Below are 13638 nucleotides of genomic sequence, written 5' to 3' on the forward strand. Positions count from 1 at the left end.
TGGCGTCATCCGACGGATAATTTCACTAAGTGATTGTAATTACGTGATGCAAATGATCTAGGTGGAGTGTACGTGCACGGTCGACGAGTGGGGATTCGCCGAGTTTCGAGCTCTAGAGTGGGCAACTGATGACGATGACAGTGACCTTCTGACCCTCACCAGAGTGACAACGGCGACTACGGTGCCGAACAGAATAATTCCGTAGGGGCTCGCACGTAATGGACGTGCTCGACCTGTACCTAGGAATTCACTCAAATGTAGTTTTCTCGATAATCTCCCTCACCTATCTAACCCCAGCGCGGTGGAGTGCAGTCGAAAATATACTGAAAGACGTAAAATAGCTGACGAGCAAAGGGGACAACGTACCTCGTCAGTGGCAGTGCTCGTTGTCAATGTCTTCATCTATGCACAGATCGACACGGGCCAATAGGCAGAGGTGTGCTGAGGACGAACACAGCTTGGTTCAATTGGTGGCGACGACGTGGAGAAGGAGCGGTATTCAAGCAGAGACTAGAAACAGAGTTGAGTGACGTCCACGTGACTCATGCGTTGGTTGAGCTTAGTGAGCGCAGCTCTAGAGGAAGTCGGGATCGACTAAGCGAACGTCGGTGGCGAGCGGCGAGCGATGGCACAACGGTTGATTACTCTTCGATGGGTGGTAGAGACGAGTAATGACAGTGCCATTAAAACTGATCGAGCAAAGACAATCGTGTGGAGGAGTCTCATCCAGATGAGTGCCCACTCAATGGTGGGTTGATATCCACAGCATTAAGAAGACCGGCTCAACGACATCAACGCTCGAGCAAGAAAATGGCGACGGTCGAAGGTTGTGAAACAATCAACAGACATACCGCAGATTGGGGATGCACGGTAGTGTAGAGGGGCGCCTGGTCTTGGTTAGACTACGCGGCGTCATTCCTTGGGAGCCACGTACTGCCGGTCGGCTCGGGCACTACACAGTCGGCGCGGGCAATGTTCACACGCTTCACGTACACTGTAAGTCGCGTAGAAGGGCACTACACAGTCAGTCAACACCAATGGGCAGACCAAGAGTATATTTGCCGTAGAGAGAGATTTTACATGCCATTCGGCGGTGAATCGTCGTGCGATCATTGAACACCGTGAGGTGGGGACGGAAGGATCAATCACCTTGTTGAATCACACGTGCCCGATAAAGATCCCTCGCTTAGGCGTCGACCGGTGGTTCTCGCAAGTTCTTACTAAGAGAAGATGGCCTGTCTTGTTTGCGGCGGAACTGCTTCATGCGAGAAGAGCCGACAGAGGCGTCACTAGACAAGGCGCTACCCAAATATCTCTTTGTATCTTCTACTCTGCCTCTTCTGCCTTCTTCCTCTTCTCTACTTCCTCCTCCCTGCTATTCTTATTTTTGGGGTGAGACCTGCACAACAATGATAACTGCCACAAAGAAATTCCAGATCTAGTCTCAACGTGGGGCTCATCATGGCCTTATATAGGACGATGATGGGCCCCTTACAAGGAGTCCAACAAAGAGGCCCAATAAGAGACCCCATTTTACAACATGAATAAAGAAACTAGGAGATTAAAATGATACAGACGCGTCTTGACGAGTAGGAGCACTCATTGTGACGAACAAAAAACAGAAATTAGACCAACAAAAACAGATAACAGAAAATACAAAAATACGAACGCAAATGTGCTCTACCCAGGGTATTTAAACTCGGGCGTCTTCACCGACGCTTTGGCGTGACGATCAGGCTGGACACGGACTGGTGGTGATTCTGATGTTGACGAAGACGGCTCCGATGATGTGTTGTTGATGACGCTTGGATGCGCTCCATCACATGCAGAGATCAATTCTCCGCATGCATTTATTGCATGAAAACTTAAGTAAACAGAAACTAACAAAAGTTACCTTTTCCTCGTCGCCTGCGCCACTTGTTTCTTTCGAAGTACTGATTTGCTCATTATGGCATCACACATTGTGATGCAATGATGAGCCGATAAAGCTCTTTTTTTAATGCATCCACTCATTCAAATGAATTTCGGGCGAATGACATGGATGCCACATGATATATATTTAAAAAATGCTTTTTAAAATGCCAAAAAATCAAAATATATTCTTTAAATGCTAAAAATCATTTCTTGGCTAATGATGGTCAAAAAATTATAGTAAATATAAAAAAATTAGTAAATTCCCTTTCCAACCTCTAGCCAAATATTTTGTCCTGTAAAAAAAATATTTCTTCAATGCAATGAGGTTAGATACCATGTAAAATTATTCAAAGAATAAAAAACAATCATAAAATCAGAGTGCAAGTAATTTATGTCCATTTATGTATGATAACATGCAAATATGGCTAATAAAACACATATATGTAATGTAATATACATCAATTTAATATTTTAATTTGCAATTTATCACCTGACCAGACACATACCCGTTGTTGTCAGTGTGACAGTTGGTCCCGCCATGGTCAGTGACGGTGCTTCAACTCCCCTACCCTAAGAACGTCTACCTCACCTCACCCTATACCCTCTTTCTGATACGAACCTAGACAAAGGTTTTTATCAGAAACTTCAAGAAAGCAGGGACTTTTGTGTATAACTTCAAGATAGTGATTTTTGCAAGCCACGTGGCCAACTTTCGGCCGTCGGAAGAGAATTCGACGGCTCAAATGTGATCGACGGAGGTCTTTTGTAGGTGAGAAATGACCGAAATATATGTGACCGGCAAGCCAATCACACTTCCCATATCTCGTTCCATGTTCATTAATAGAACATATTCATTATAGTGTACATGTGATGCTTATAATGAAGCATGAATACGTGATCAGACTTGGTCAATTATGATGAGATTGTAATACGGAGATCACTAGTTTTTAAGCATGTGTTCTAACCATTCCTATTCGAAGGGTATGCATGAAGGACATCAAAGTATCCTAATAGAATAGAATATCAAGCCTTACTCTTATGATCAATATGGCTGTTTCCGTAGCCATTAGTGTGGAGACACTAAGGATAGATAGTGGGTGCTCTTTAGTGGAAAGATTTCACTAAATTGATCTATACAAATACCTGACTGATATTATACCTAACTGTCAATCAGGTTGATTCACGTCACGGTTGTGTAAGCGGTTCTTAGACATGAGACACCAAAGACATTTTCTGGACAAACAATTTTACTTTGACTATGGCTTACGTGTCCCTAATCATGGGATTCTAAATAGTCTTAGTTTAGGTGCATCAAGAAATTCACGAAGACGACTGACTGGTCAACATGGGATCATCTACCCTCAGTATAAGAAGTGACAGCTCAAGGAACACGATGCAATGAAGTCCTTGGCCAAGACAGTGAAGAATCAGAGACCGATGATTTCTAAATGCATCAGTACTAACTCGGATGACCTATTAGGGTTTGACAAATGACCATAACTTAAGTCATCCAAGGAGCATCAAGTGGATAAGGAATTTTACGTAGATGGTAACCAATGACGAACAGGTTCAATGAGTGAGTCAATACAGACTTCTTTGTATCTTCTAGAACACGAGGTGTAGCTTGAAACCCCACGCCTTGGAATCTCGACCTATCGATTGGGTTAAATCAATACGACATTAATTAATCTATATGATGATGTAGTTAATTAATTTGGAAGGTCAATAAAGGTTATTGGATCATTAGAGTCATTAACTAGACTGATACATGGGCCTAGAGGTCACACGCAAATGGTCTTTTGGACATCGAAAGATATACTTAAGTTTTGGGGGTTTTTATAAAACATACCCACTTAGCATAAATAGGGAAAGGCCCTGAATGAAATTCACCGAGGCCAAAATTGTTCAGGGGCCTTTCTCCTTCTTTCTTCTCCCCACACTCCCTCTCCATCCCCGATGCGATTGGAATGACGTAACGGCGGCGATGGAGATTGAATGGGGCTCACCAATGAGAAGGAATATATTCAATATGCCGAGGATCGCGTGGATACGTCTAGGTGCTGCACACTTGAGGAGCTCAACTTGTCTTGATCCAGGATCTAAGAAATCACCAATGCGATCCGTGCAAAGGTACTTCATCTCATGATTTTAATGGCGTCGTTATGATTTCGTTACGTGTCTTTTGCTGTTTGTCGTTTCCAGTTTTTCATCCTTATCAAGGCCTCGAGAACCCAAAAGTAAGTGCACCACCCATCTTGTGCATATAAAGACGCACACACGGGAGGTGACGACACAATTTTTGAGTGGGTGATACTAGTACAAACACACAGGTAAGTGTATTTTGAAATGTATTTCTATCATTTTTTTCTTTCTCTTAATTCCAGGACGGGGTAACGTGGAATGCCGAGAGAGGAGATGCCAAAAATTTAAACATAATGGACTAAGATTTAAAAAAATTCTTCAAAAAACATTGAACATACTGCCATAAGTTCTAACAATTAATGTTCGTAAAATATTTCACATAATGCCCTAACTAAAGGCCCTTTAATTCGAATAACATTATATCTGTTCTCTAATAAATAAATAATACTTTTTTTAATTATCTTTATAATTCTGAAATGTATTTTAAAGCAATGATTAATTTATCAATATGTATATATAATACATTTCAAAGCATATTATATATATGTACGTATACAAAATTAAAAAATATAGTAATGGGCTTCACATCTACAAATGTGTTTGATGTGTGATCTGATATTGTCACACAAATTTGCATCGGCCATTGAACCGTGATTTTGTGCGATCAAAAAATTTGCACGCCGGCCGAAAAAATCGGACAAGACCGCACAACCAACCCTTATTGGCCTTCAAAATTAATTAATTATATCATCATATAGATTAACTAATGTCGTATTGATTTAACCCAATCGATAGGTTGAGCCTCTAACACAATGGGTGCCAAGCTACACCTCGTGCTCTAAAAGTAGTGCATATCAACTCACTCATGGAATCTGTTCATCATCGGTTATCGTGTATGTATAATCCCTCGGCCACTTGACACTCCTTGGATGACTTAGGGTGTGGTCAATTGTCAAACTCTAACTGGTCATGCGAGTTAGTACTGATGCATTTAGAAATCATCGAAGAACTCTTCTCTTGATATTCCGCTGCCTTGGCTAAGGACCTAAGGGCTTCACTGCATCGTCTTCCTTGAGTTTCACCTCTTATATCGAGGGTGGACGATCCCATCTTGACCACTGAATTGTCTTCATGAATTTCTTGATGCACCCAAACTAAGACTATTTAGAATCCCATGATTAGGGACAAGTAAGCTATATTTAAAGTAAAACTGTCCGTCTACAAAATGTCTTTTATGTCTCATGTCTAAGAACCACTTACACAACCGTAACATGAATCAACCTGATTGACAGTTCGACATAATACCATTTAGGGATTTGTACAGATTAATTCAGTGAACTCTTTTCATTAAAAGGCACCCACTATCTATCATTAGTTTCTCTACACTAATGGCTACGGGACCTACCATACTCATCATATGAGTGAGGCTAGATAGTGCTATTCTATCTTGATACTTTGATGTCCTTCTTGAGTATCCTTTGAATAGGGATATTTTAGAACACTTGCTTAAATACTTGTGTTCTCTGTATTACAATCTCATCATAATTCACTAAGTCTGATAATGTGTTCATGGACTTCATTATACACATCACATGTGCATTATAATGAATCTGTTTTATTATGGAATGTTGATTGGCTGGCCGGCCTGATATATTTTTCATATGTAAGTCGAAGAGATTTAATCTTGATAGGAAATTAAAATGGAGGAAATATACATTGTTGAATAAGATAGCAGTACTATCTAAGAAGTTTGACAAAATGAGAAAAAAGAAATGGAGAGTAGATTGGTCAGAATGGAAAGGTAAATGATTCAGAAGAAAAAATCAGAAAAAATAAGGTAAAATAGTTTATCATTCAACATTCTAACCAAACCATATTTCATGGTGATCATTCCCTAAAAATCTACATGGCGCCTCAAGTTTAAATGAGATTCATAGGAGAAGGGTTCTAAATGACGTTGATATGAGATATTGGCATCTTGTAGATGATAATATTTTAGAAAACACTTCATTTGAATATAGAGTAAATCAAATGCACCCAACAAAGTATCAAAACAGCCATTTGGTTATTTATCAATCATTTATCACACAGTCTACAACTCTATTCCATTCCCTAATCAGGGGTGGGATAAAACAAATGATGGATTGGGCAGAAAGGATTGAATAGTTGATCTCAGCCACTTAATGGAGGAACCCAACAAATGATGACTCCAATGAATGAACGTTGGACATCAAACTAGACAGAAAATCATCCCCCAAACAGTTGTTTTTTCTCATTTTGGGATGATAAACAAACCACAGGTGTCGGATGGGACCAGGGAAGGATAATCAAAATTTTCATTATGTTTTTTCTCAAATCATAAAACTTAGATGTAAGAGAACATTTATCGTTTTCCATTCTCGATGAACCACAGAATTGGGAGGCCTCATGCGCACCTATCTCCCTAAAGGATGGTTCCCAAATGGGATTGTTCTTGATAGACGGGTTCCCCCATGAGAATGTTATGGATGTGATGGCTGTGGGACATGATGTTTTGAGGAAATCAAAAAGATGGGACATGGGTTGGGGAAAACCTATCCTGAACCATCCTTCATCCCTGTCCTGTACAATCTTGCGTTATAGTTATGGTGCACAAACATGGATAAATGGCGAGACAAAATCATGACAAAACAAGACAGTTTTTTTGTCATGGGATGAAGAAACCATCCTGTGTGGAGACCTTGAATGGCAGACGATTAAGAAACAATAAAAAAACATTTATTTTCTTTAGTTTAATTATTTTTTGGAGATAATTTATTTTTTGCTTTTATTGCTTTCTTCTCAGAAATAATAATTACAATCTATCTTGTAGTGACAAAAGATTAAGAAAGGACAAACTTTTAAGTTTACTTTACTAAATGTAATTAATTTTTAGGGATGATATTTAATTTTTCTTTTGTTGACTTTTTCTCAAGAATGATAATTATTACCTGACTCAAGACAACAGACGAACAATAAAAGACAAAAAAATTAGACTATTTTCTTCAATGTAATTATTATTGAGGGATAAATAAAAATAAATCATGGTAAACATACATTAAGTAAAATAAATTGCAGATTTGGAAAGCACAGCTCATGAAAGAGACAGTTGAAGAATCAGATGGAGAATGAGAATAAATTGGGTTGCTCGTACTAGAATGAGAGACAAAGTAAGAGAAGTAGAGTAAAGGAGAGGCATTTAAAAAGAGAGCTTGAATCATGGAGATGAATGGAGAGAGAGAGAGATCAAAATATTGATCAGAGATATGGAAGGAATAGGTTACCCCAGTTTTCTGAGATGTGAGAGAAACACCGCAAAATAAGTTGGGATATCTGAAAGCTAATAGAAATAAACGGATGGAGAGAAGAGATTTGAGATTGATAGAGATTTAAGCATTTGAAGATAAGCTACAGAAACATAGATGAAAGTAGTCTAAGAGGAATATGGAGAGAAATAGAGAATGTGAGAATGAGACAAAAGAGCTGCATAGAAAGAGTAAGGTAGATAGAAAGAAACAAAAGGTACATATAGAGGTATAGATGAATAGATGCAGAAAGCTGGGAAAAAGATAAATAATGAGTGGATGAATAGGGTCAAATATAAAAGGAATGAGAACTAAAGATGTGGCGCTAGAGGGTAGATAAATTTCCAGAGTGATAGAGATTGAAGCAATAGAGATATAGATGGAAGCAACCTGAGAGAAAAATGGAGTGAAAGAGAGAATTCATGGGGAATAGGTCTGTTTCTAGCACCAAGTGGGAGCTGATGGGGCGAGTTGAGAATTGTCACTTCTGACGATGTGAGAGGTTGGAACGTGATGTTTCATGGAGGAAACAAAGTGGGACAGGACAGTTTGGATGAGCCTCTAAAAAGTGGGGTGTGGGACATGATGAAGACCATCCCCAACCGTGTAGCATACCTTTCCAGGGTGATGGTGCACTATAACTATAGTCCTCAATCAAGGCAGATGAAGGAATGATGATATGAAAGAGGCACTAGATAATCATCAACAGGGTTGCATTTCAGACAGAGGACTGGTTTGACTGGACCAAACTGGGACCGTAGGTCCTTCATTTGAAGGTGGACCGGTTGGTCAAATAGGTTTAGGTCCAAGGGTCAACCCGTACCGGAACTGGAAGTATATTATTAAATAATTATTTAATATTTTTTGTAAAATTCTAAAAATATCAAATACAACTCGCCAGATAGGTTACAATTGAGCTCAGCGTAACTGCCATGTATTTGAACATCGGTGTGCACCCTCTTGATGTAGAGGATTTTTCATTCAAATGTGGGCTGCAAGAACCCATCAAAACTTGTTTTTCTATTAAACGTTTCTTCCTTGTCTAGTCACCTTGATAGTTCTCGGTGAAGCACGGAAGGTGTGGAGTAAGACCAAGAGAGTGGGGAAAGGATGGAATGGAGGCAAAGGGGAATCCATTACCATAAGTTCCAAAGCTCATTACATGGGTATTCAGTATAACCTTAACATGGATTTACTACTTTGATTTTGACATTGACTAGTCAACCTAACCAGACTGAGATCGGTTCGGACCTGATGTGAACTGAACAAGAACGGAGCAGAACTGAACAAGAACTAACCGGAACCGAACAAGAACTGACCGGAACCGAACAATAATGGACCAGAGCTGGACGGAAGTTTAGGTAAGGTTTTTGTGTTTGCTAAAACCCGGGACCGTCAAACCCTAATCATCAATCGTCACCAGCCCTTACCATCATCCAGATGGTGAACGATGACATGTTTCGTCATCGTCTCTCAAACTCTGAAAATGGGGATATGGAACGGGACGAAAACCATTCAGATAGTGAACTATGACAAAGATGACACATTTCGTCATCGTCCCTCGAACTCTGAAAATGGGGATATGGGATGGGACGAAAACCATCCAGATGGTGAACGATGACAAAGATGACATGTTTCATCATCGTCCCTCAAACTCTGAAAAGGGGGATATGGGACAGGACAAAAAATCATCCAGACGGTGAACGATGACAAAGATGACATGTTTCGTCATCATCACTCGAACTCTGAATACAGGAATATGGGACGGGACGAAAACCATCCAGCGTCTCCGTCCCGGAAGACAGTGCACTATAACCATAGTCATAAGTCAATGCGGACGAAGGATGACGTGAGTGAAGGACTAGATCTTGATCATTTGTCGTCCCCAACCGTTACCGTCGTCCAAATAGCGAACGATGACGAAGATGACGCGTTTCGTCATCGTCGGCGAGCTCTAAGAAAGACACGCGTTGAAACGGTAATACAATTACTGTTGAGGTCGAAGAAATTAGAGCTACGAGGAGGTCGCGGCGATGGCAGAAGGCGGCAAGGTCGCGGGCCGCAAGCGCCCTCTGCAGGTCGAAGACTACATCTACGAAGAGGAGACACTGGCCACGTACACGCCGCCGCTTCCCCATTCAAAGCCTTCTCTCTTTACCTCTCTCTCTCTCTCTCTTGCTTCTACTGTTGGTCATGGCGAGGGCTTTTCAGGGAACGGAAGGTTAGGTTTCCAAAGGGGAAGAAGGTGAAGAAAGCGAACGAGGCGTCCGGAAGCGGCAATGGAGACGAGGTTGGGTGTCTGACCAATCCCGAGCTTGCAGTCAGGGAACGAGCCCACCGGCGGAGCCAGAACAGAGAGGACGAGCTCTTCAAGGCCAAGGTCGCCGGTGAAGATGACGTTGCTGCTGCAGAAGTGCACTACGAGGTAGTTTCTTCATCATTCTGTTCTGGGTTCTTTGTTAATTTTTAATTGTCTAAGATAATTTAGGCTTGAATTGGTATTGATAGATACCGTTGTTCTTTTAGTTTTTTCCAAGAAGTTGGCCTTAGGAGTCTTCTGAAAGAAGTTCCCAGGAGGGGATTTCCGTCGTTCTTTGTTCTTGGGTTTTTCCTCGGGTTTGTTTCGCCTTTTTAATGTCAGTTTAAATCAAGGGAGATATTTCATTGCTCGCCACGAAAATTGTTTAGCCTCTCTGCTTCATGTTTTCCTTTTTAAGTCGCTGAAAGAATCCCTTGTATTTTTTGGCTCCAACGATTTGTTAGGTTTAAAATTTTTTGGACATTTTTCCTTCTTTGCTGCATGAATATCTTGAACATTCGGAGAGTGATGGATTATTGGCCATTTCAGCTAGATGGGGGCCAAAATCATTTGGTTTGACCCTTGTTAATTCGAATGTAAAAAATATTCGTAAACTTAAAGCTGATATTTTATTTTTTGTCCCGTTTTTTTTAATCTGCAATAATAGTGATATAGTTTCTTACTACTGACAGGTGCATACCAGCTTTGACGACGATGGTATCAGTTTGGAGCCTTTTAATTTAAAGCAAGAAAGAGAAGAAGGGTACTTTGATGCAGATGGAAACTACGTTGAATACGTAGCTAGAAAGGAAATTAAGGTACTACTTTAAAATCATGGATCTTCATTTCCATATGTTTTTTGGTGACATGTATTGGTCCTTTTATCTAGGATGCATGGCTGGACAATTTGGAAGTGGATCCAAAATTGGCTGAAAAGGTCCTTCAGCGACCTTCCAAGGAGGAATTTGACGATCTTTCTTCTGATGATATTGGAAAAATAAAACGGAGAATAGCAAATGCTCTACAGCCCGGAGAAACGGTAATTATTTTTAATTGAAGGCGGATAAGACTGCGATTCAAGTATCATATGTAATTAAAAATTGATGGACTTCTTTTGGCTTAACTGATAATAACAAAATTTTCTATTAGTAGGTTCTCTGGCGAAATTAATTTCCTTACCGCGGAAGAAGTGTTCTTGTTTTTGTCATTAGTTTTACAAATTAAAGTTAGCTTATTTTAAAAAAAAAAGCTAGATTTTTCAAATTCAGTTGCTCGTGGCGTTGTCTTACATAGGTTGGACCTATTTTTGTCTTCTACTCTCTGATTATGAATTAATTTCAAGGTTCTGAATGCTTTGAAAAGACTGAAAGGCCCAACTGGAGGGAGGAAAAATAAAATGCCGGAGCAAGTCAAACTTGCCTTCGACCAGCTCACGGAAGATGCCATGAAACTGATGGAGGGCGGCGAATTCGGTCACGTGTTTCACGTTTTATAAATTTTAAAAGTTTGGCATTCATCATTACTTAATCTTGACTATTGTCAGCCTCTGTCCTGCTTCTTTTGCAGATGTTTACTACGAAAAAAAAGAGACATTTGAGAGAGAAGCAGGTCTTTTTGTGTTCAATCCCATTTTTCTTAAAGTCCCTTTCGTTTTCTTTGTTTTTGAAAGTGACATTCATTTACTCTTCTTTTTTTCCTCAGAAGGATATGAACGTCTGGTGCTGGCTAGGGAAGGCACTAGCCAAAATTCTGGCGACATTTACTCCACCACGATGATTGGAAGTGACATATTTACAGATGCTCCCATGGAAGAAACCCTCTCGAGTTCACAAATTTTGCCAAGTACAGGGCAAAGTAATGGAATTACTGAAAAAACACAAGCCAATGATGATGACACCTTTGATATGTTTGGTGATGAGGAAGCAGAAACAACAAATAAACCTGTATCGGAAAGTTTAAAGGCTCCGGATGGTACTCCATGATTACAGCTAAATGTGCTTTGATACTCCTGCGTAGCTGTCCAATTCTAATTCCCTCTTTGTTTGTGACTGTACAGATGCTGGTGAAGGAAGGACAGCTGATTATGTCTTTGATGAGTCGTCGGGGTGAGCAAATCGTGTTAAGTTGGTTCTTTTCACTCATTTTAAGTTTTTCAAACTATCTTGTTTGGTGCTAACATGGAGTCTACTACTGTTCTTCTCTCTCTGGCAGTTACTACTACAGCAGCAGTCTCGGTTACTTCTATGACCCATCATCACAACTTTATTGCTGCGCATCTTCCGGGAAATGGTATCCCTTTTTGTCTCTCTTGCCAAGAAAACTAATGATAAAATTAGGACAAACTTTTCTAATAAATCCAAATGGGCCATCTATATATTTCATTGTCATGGAAGAAAAAACTCAGACCATACTTTGGCGCGCATAATTTAAATTCAGAGTGTGCCGTCAATGCAGACAGGGACGATGGCAAGTTTGACAGATGACTATGACGACTCATCATTGTCCTCTCGCCATGCTCTTAATTTTTATGCATTCAGATGGACGAGGATAATGACGCTCATCATTATGGCCACAGACGAAGGACAATGACAAGGACTCATCATTGTCCCTCGTAGATGTCAAACTTAGCATCATTGGCAAATACTATTTGAATTTAGAGTGGAATTTATTGGCTCCGGGTATATTATCCTTGTCTCTCCTAACAGGTACTCGTTCGATGAGGAATCAGGTGTATATAATGAGGTTCAAGCTGACCCACAGAACCAAGCGTAGTTACCATCTGAAGGACCCTCGCCATGGCCTAGCTACTTTCTTCACTTGCCCATCCCATGACTTTCGATATTGTCAGCAGCTAGGCCGAGGGAAAATACCAGCTTAAGAGTATCAGAAAAGGGAAATCTGTATACACGAAGGAAAAACAATATTATGAACAGAGGCTTGTTTCTCTCTCTGGTTTGGTGGCCTGGGGGCCTGTGGTGCTGCAGATCACAATTTGTTAAGTCATCTTTCCAACCGACTGGGTAGGTTAAATTTGTCAACGTTGGTAGAATTTTGTGTTGGGGATAAGGTTTTGGCGACATGGATGAGTTACCCACTACCGGCCTCAGAATGGTGATCCTTAGTGCAGGGAAGAAAGGTTGAGTTTTTTAATCAGATCTCAGGCGTGGGCCAAATGATTTAGTTTTGTCTCAGTTTCATTCATTCAGATTGCTGTAAGATGGTTAATGGAGCTAACTTTGTCTAGGTAGTTAAATTTTGATGGGTTATTATGCTGGGTTAGAATCTCCAGACCCATAGTTCTGTTCTTATTAGGTTGATGTTGGATTCCGTCAAACGATGTGGTTCAGTCATGGGGTGGAAGATAATGGAACAGATGTGCAAGAATTTTGGATTATTGGTTGGAAATATGCATTGTAACTCTGTTATTTTGATTTTGGATGAGATGCATGATCTAGAATGAGCAGCATATGTAGTTACTTTCAGTTATTGCTCCAAGGTCTTAGTAGTCTTACCAGCAGTGGACTTGTGGTAGGTTATAAGCTCAAACATTCATTCTGATTCATGGACTTCTCCTTGCGTATTGTTTTTCTTGTAAGGCATTTTCTCTCATATGATTCCTTTATTGAAAAAATATCAATTAAGAGGATATAGAAGCAGTACACATTTCATCAGCTAAAGCACTGCCATGGTGAAACGTTCAGTTCTAATGAATAGCAGTTTTTATCTGGCGAAGTTCTGATTCTCTAGTGTCCTGACACACGACTAACCCACAGAAAAGAGAAACCTAGAAGAGCAAAACAGGAAGAAGAAAAAATAAAGAAATAAGGTAATTATTTTTTATCGAATTGTCTTGTTTCAACAAGGCCGCCTTGAAGCACACTGAACGAGCGGAGGGAACAGAGGGAAAAAGAAAAATAATGGAAAATGAGAGGGAGGAAATAATTTGGGTAACTTTCTTTT

General features: G+C 40.2%; 1 protein-coding gene across 2 annotated transcripts; it reads left to right on the top strand.

Moving 5' to 3' along the window:
* The first annotated feature begins 9371 nt into the window (after positions 1 to 9371).
* Positions 9372 to 13138, top strand: LOC144704610 (CD2-binding protein-like protein). Of its 2 annotated transcripts, none has more exons than XR_013581859.1 (10): positions 9372 to 9495; positions 9591 to 9804; positions 10371 to 10496; positions 10568 to 10717; positions 11021 to 11150; positions 11245 to 11286; positions 11380 to 11649; positions 11735 to 11796; positions 11890 to 11967; positions 12384 to 12428. XR_013581859.1 is itself a non-coding variant. In XM_078577090.1 (10 exons), the coding sequence occupies exons 1-10, from the start codon at positions 9413 to 9415 to the stop codon at positions 12448 to 12450; spliced, it is 1209 nt and encodes a 402-aa protein (XP_078433216.1). In that variant the 5' UTR covers positions 9372 to 9412; the 3' UTR covers positions 12451 to 13138. The 2 variants fall into 2 exon arrangements, 1 of the variants encoding a protein (XP_078433216.1); XM_078577090.1 differs by having other exon boundaries at positions 11735 to 11783; positions 12384 to 13138.
* Positions 13139 to 13638: the final 500 nt, after the last annotated feature.

This window comes from Wolffia australiana, chromosome 6 (genome assembly GCF_029677425.1).
Source record: "Wolffia australiana isolate 7733 chromosome 6, ASM2967742v1".
In the NCBI taxonomy this organism is placed as follows: Eukaryota; Viridiplantae; Streptophyta; class Magnoliopsida; order Alismatales; family Araceae; genus Wolffia; species Wolffia australiana.

Bases quoted from the DNA above. Each gene is read 5' to 3' on its own strand.
- LOC144704610 (XM_078577090.1), top strand. From the start codon at position 9,413: ATGGCAGAAGGCGGCAAGGTCGCGGGCCGCAAGCGCCCTCTGCAGGTC. The intron at 11,650-11,734 runs GTACTCCATGAT...GTGACTGTACAG, and splicing joins AAGTTTAAAGGCTCCGGATG to ATGCTGGTGAAGGAAGGACA. The intron at 11,968-12,383 runs GTATCCCTTTTT...CTCTCCTAACAG, and splicing joins TGCGCATCTTCCGGGAAATG to GTACTCGTTCGATGAGGAAT.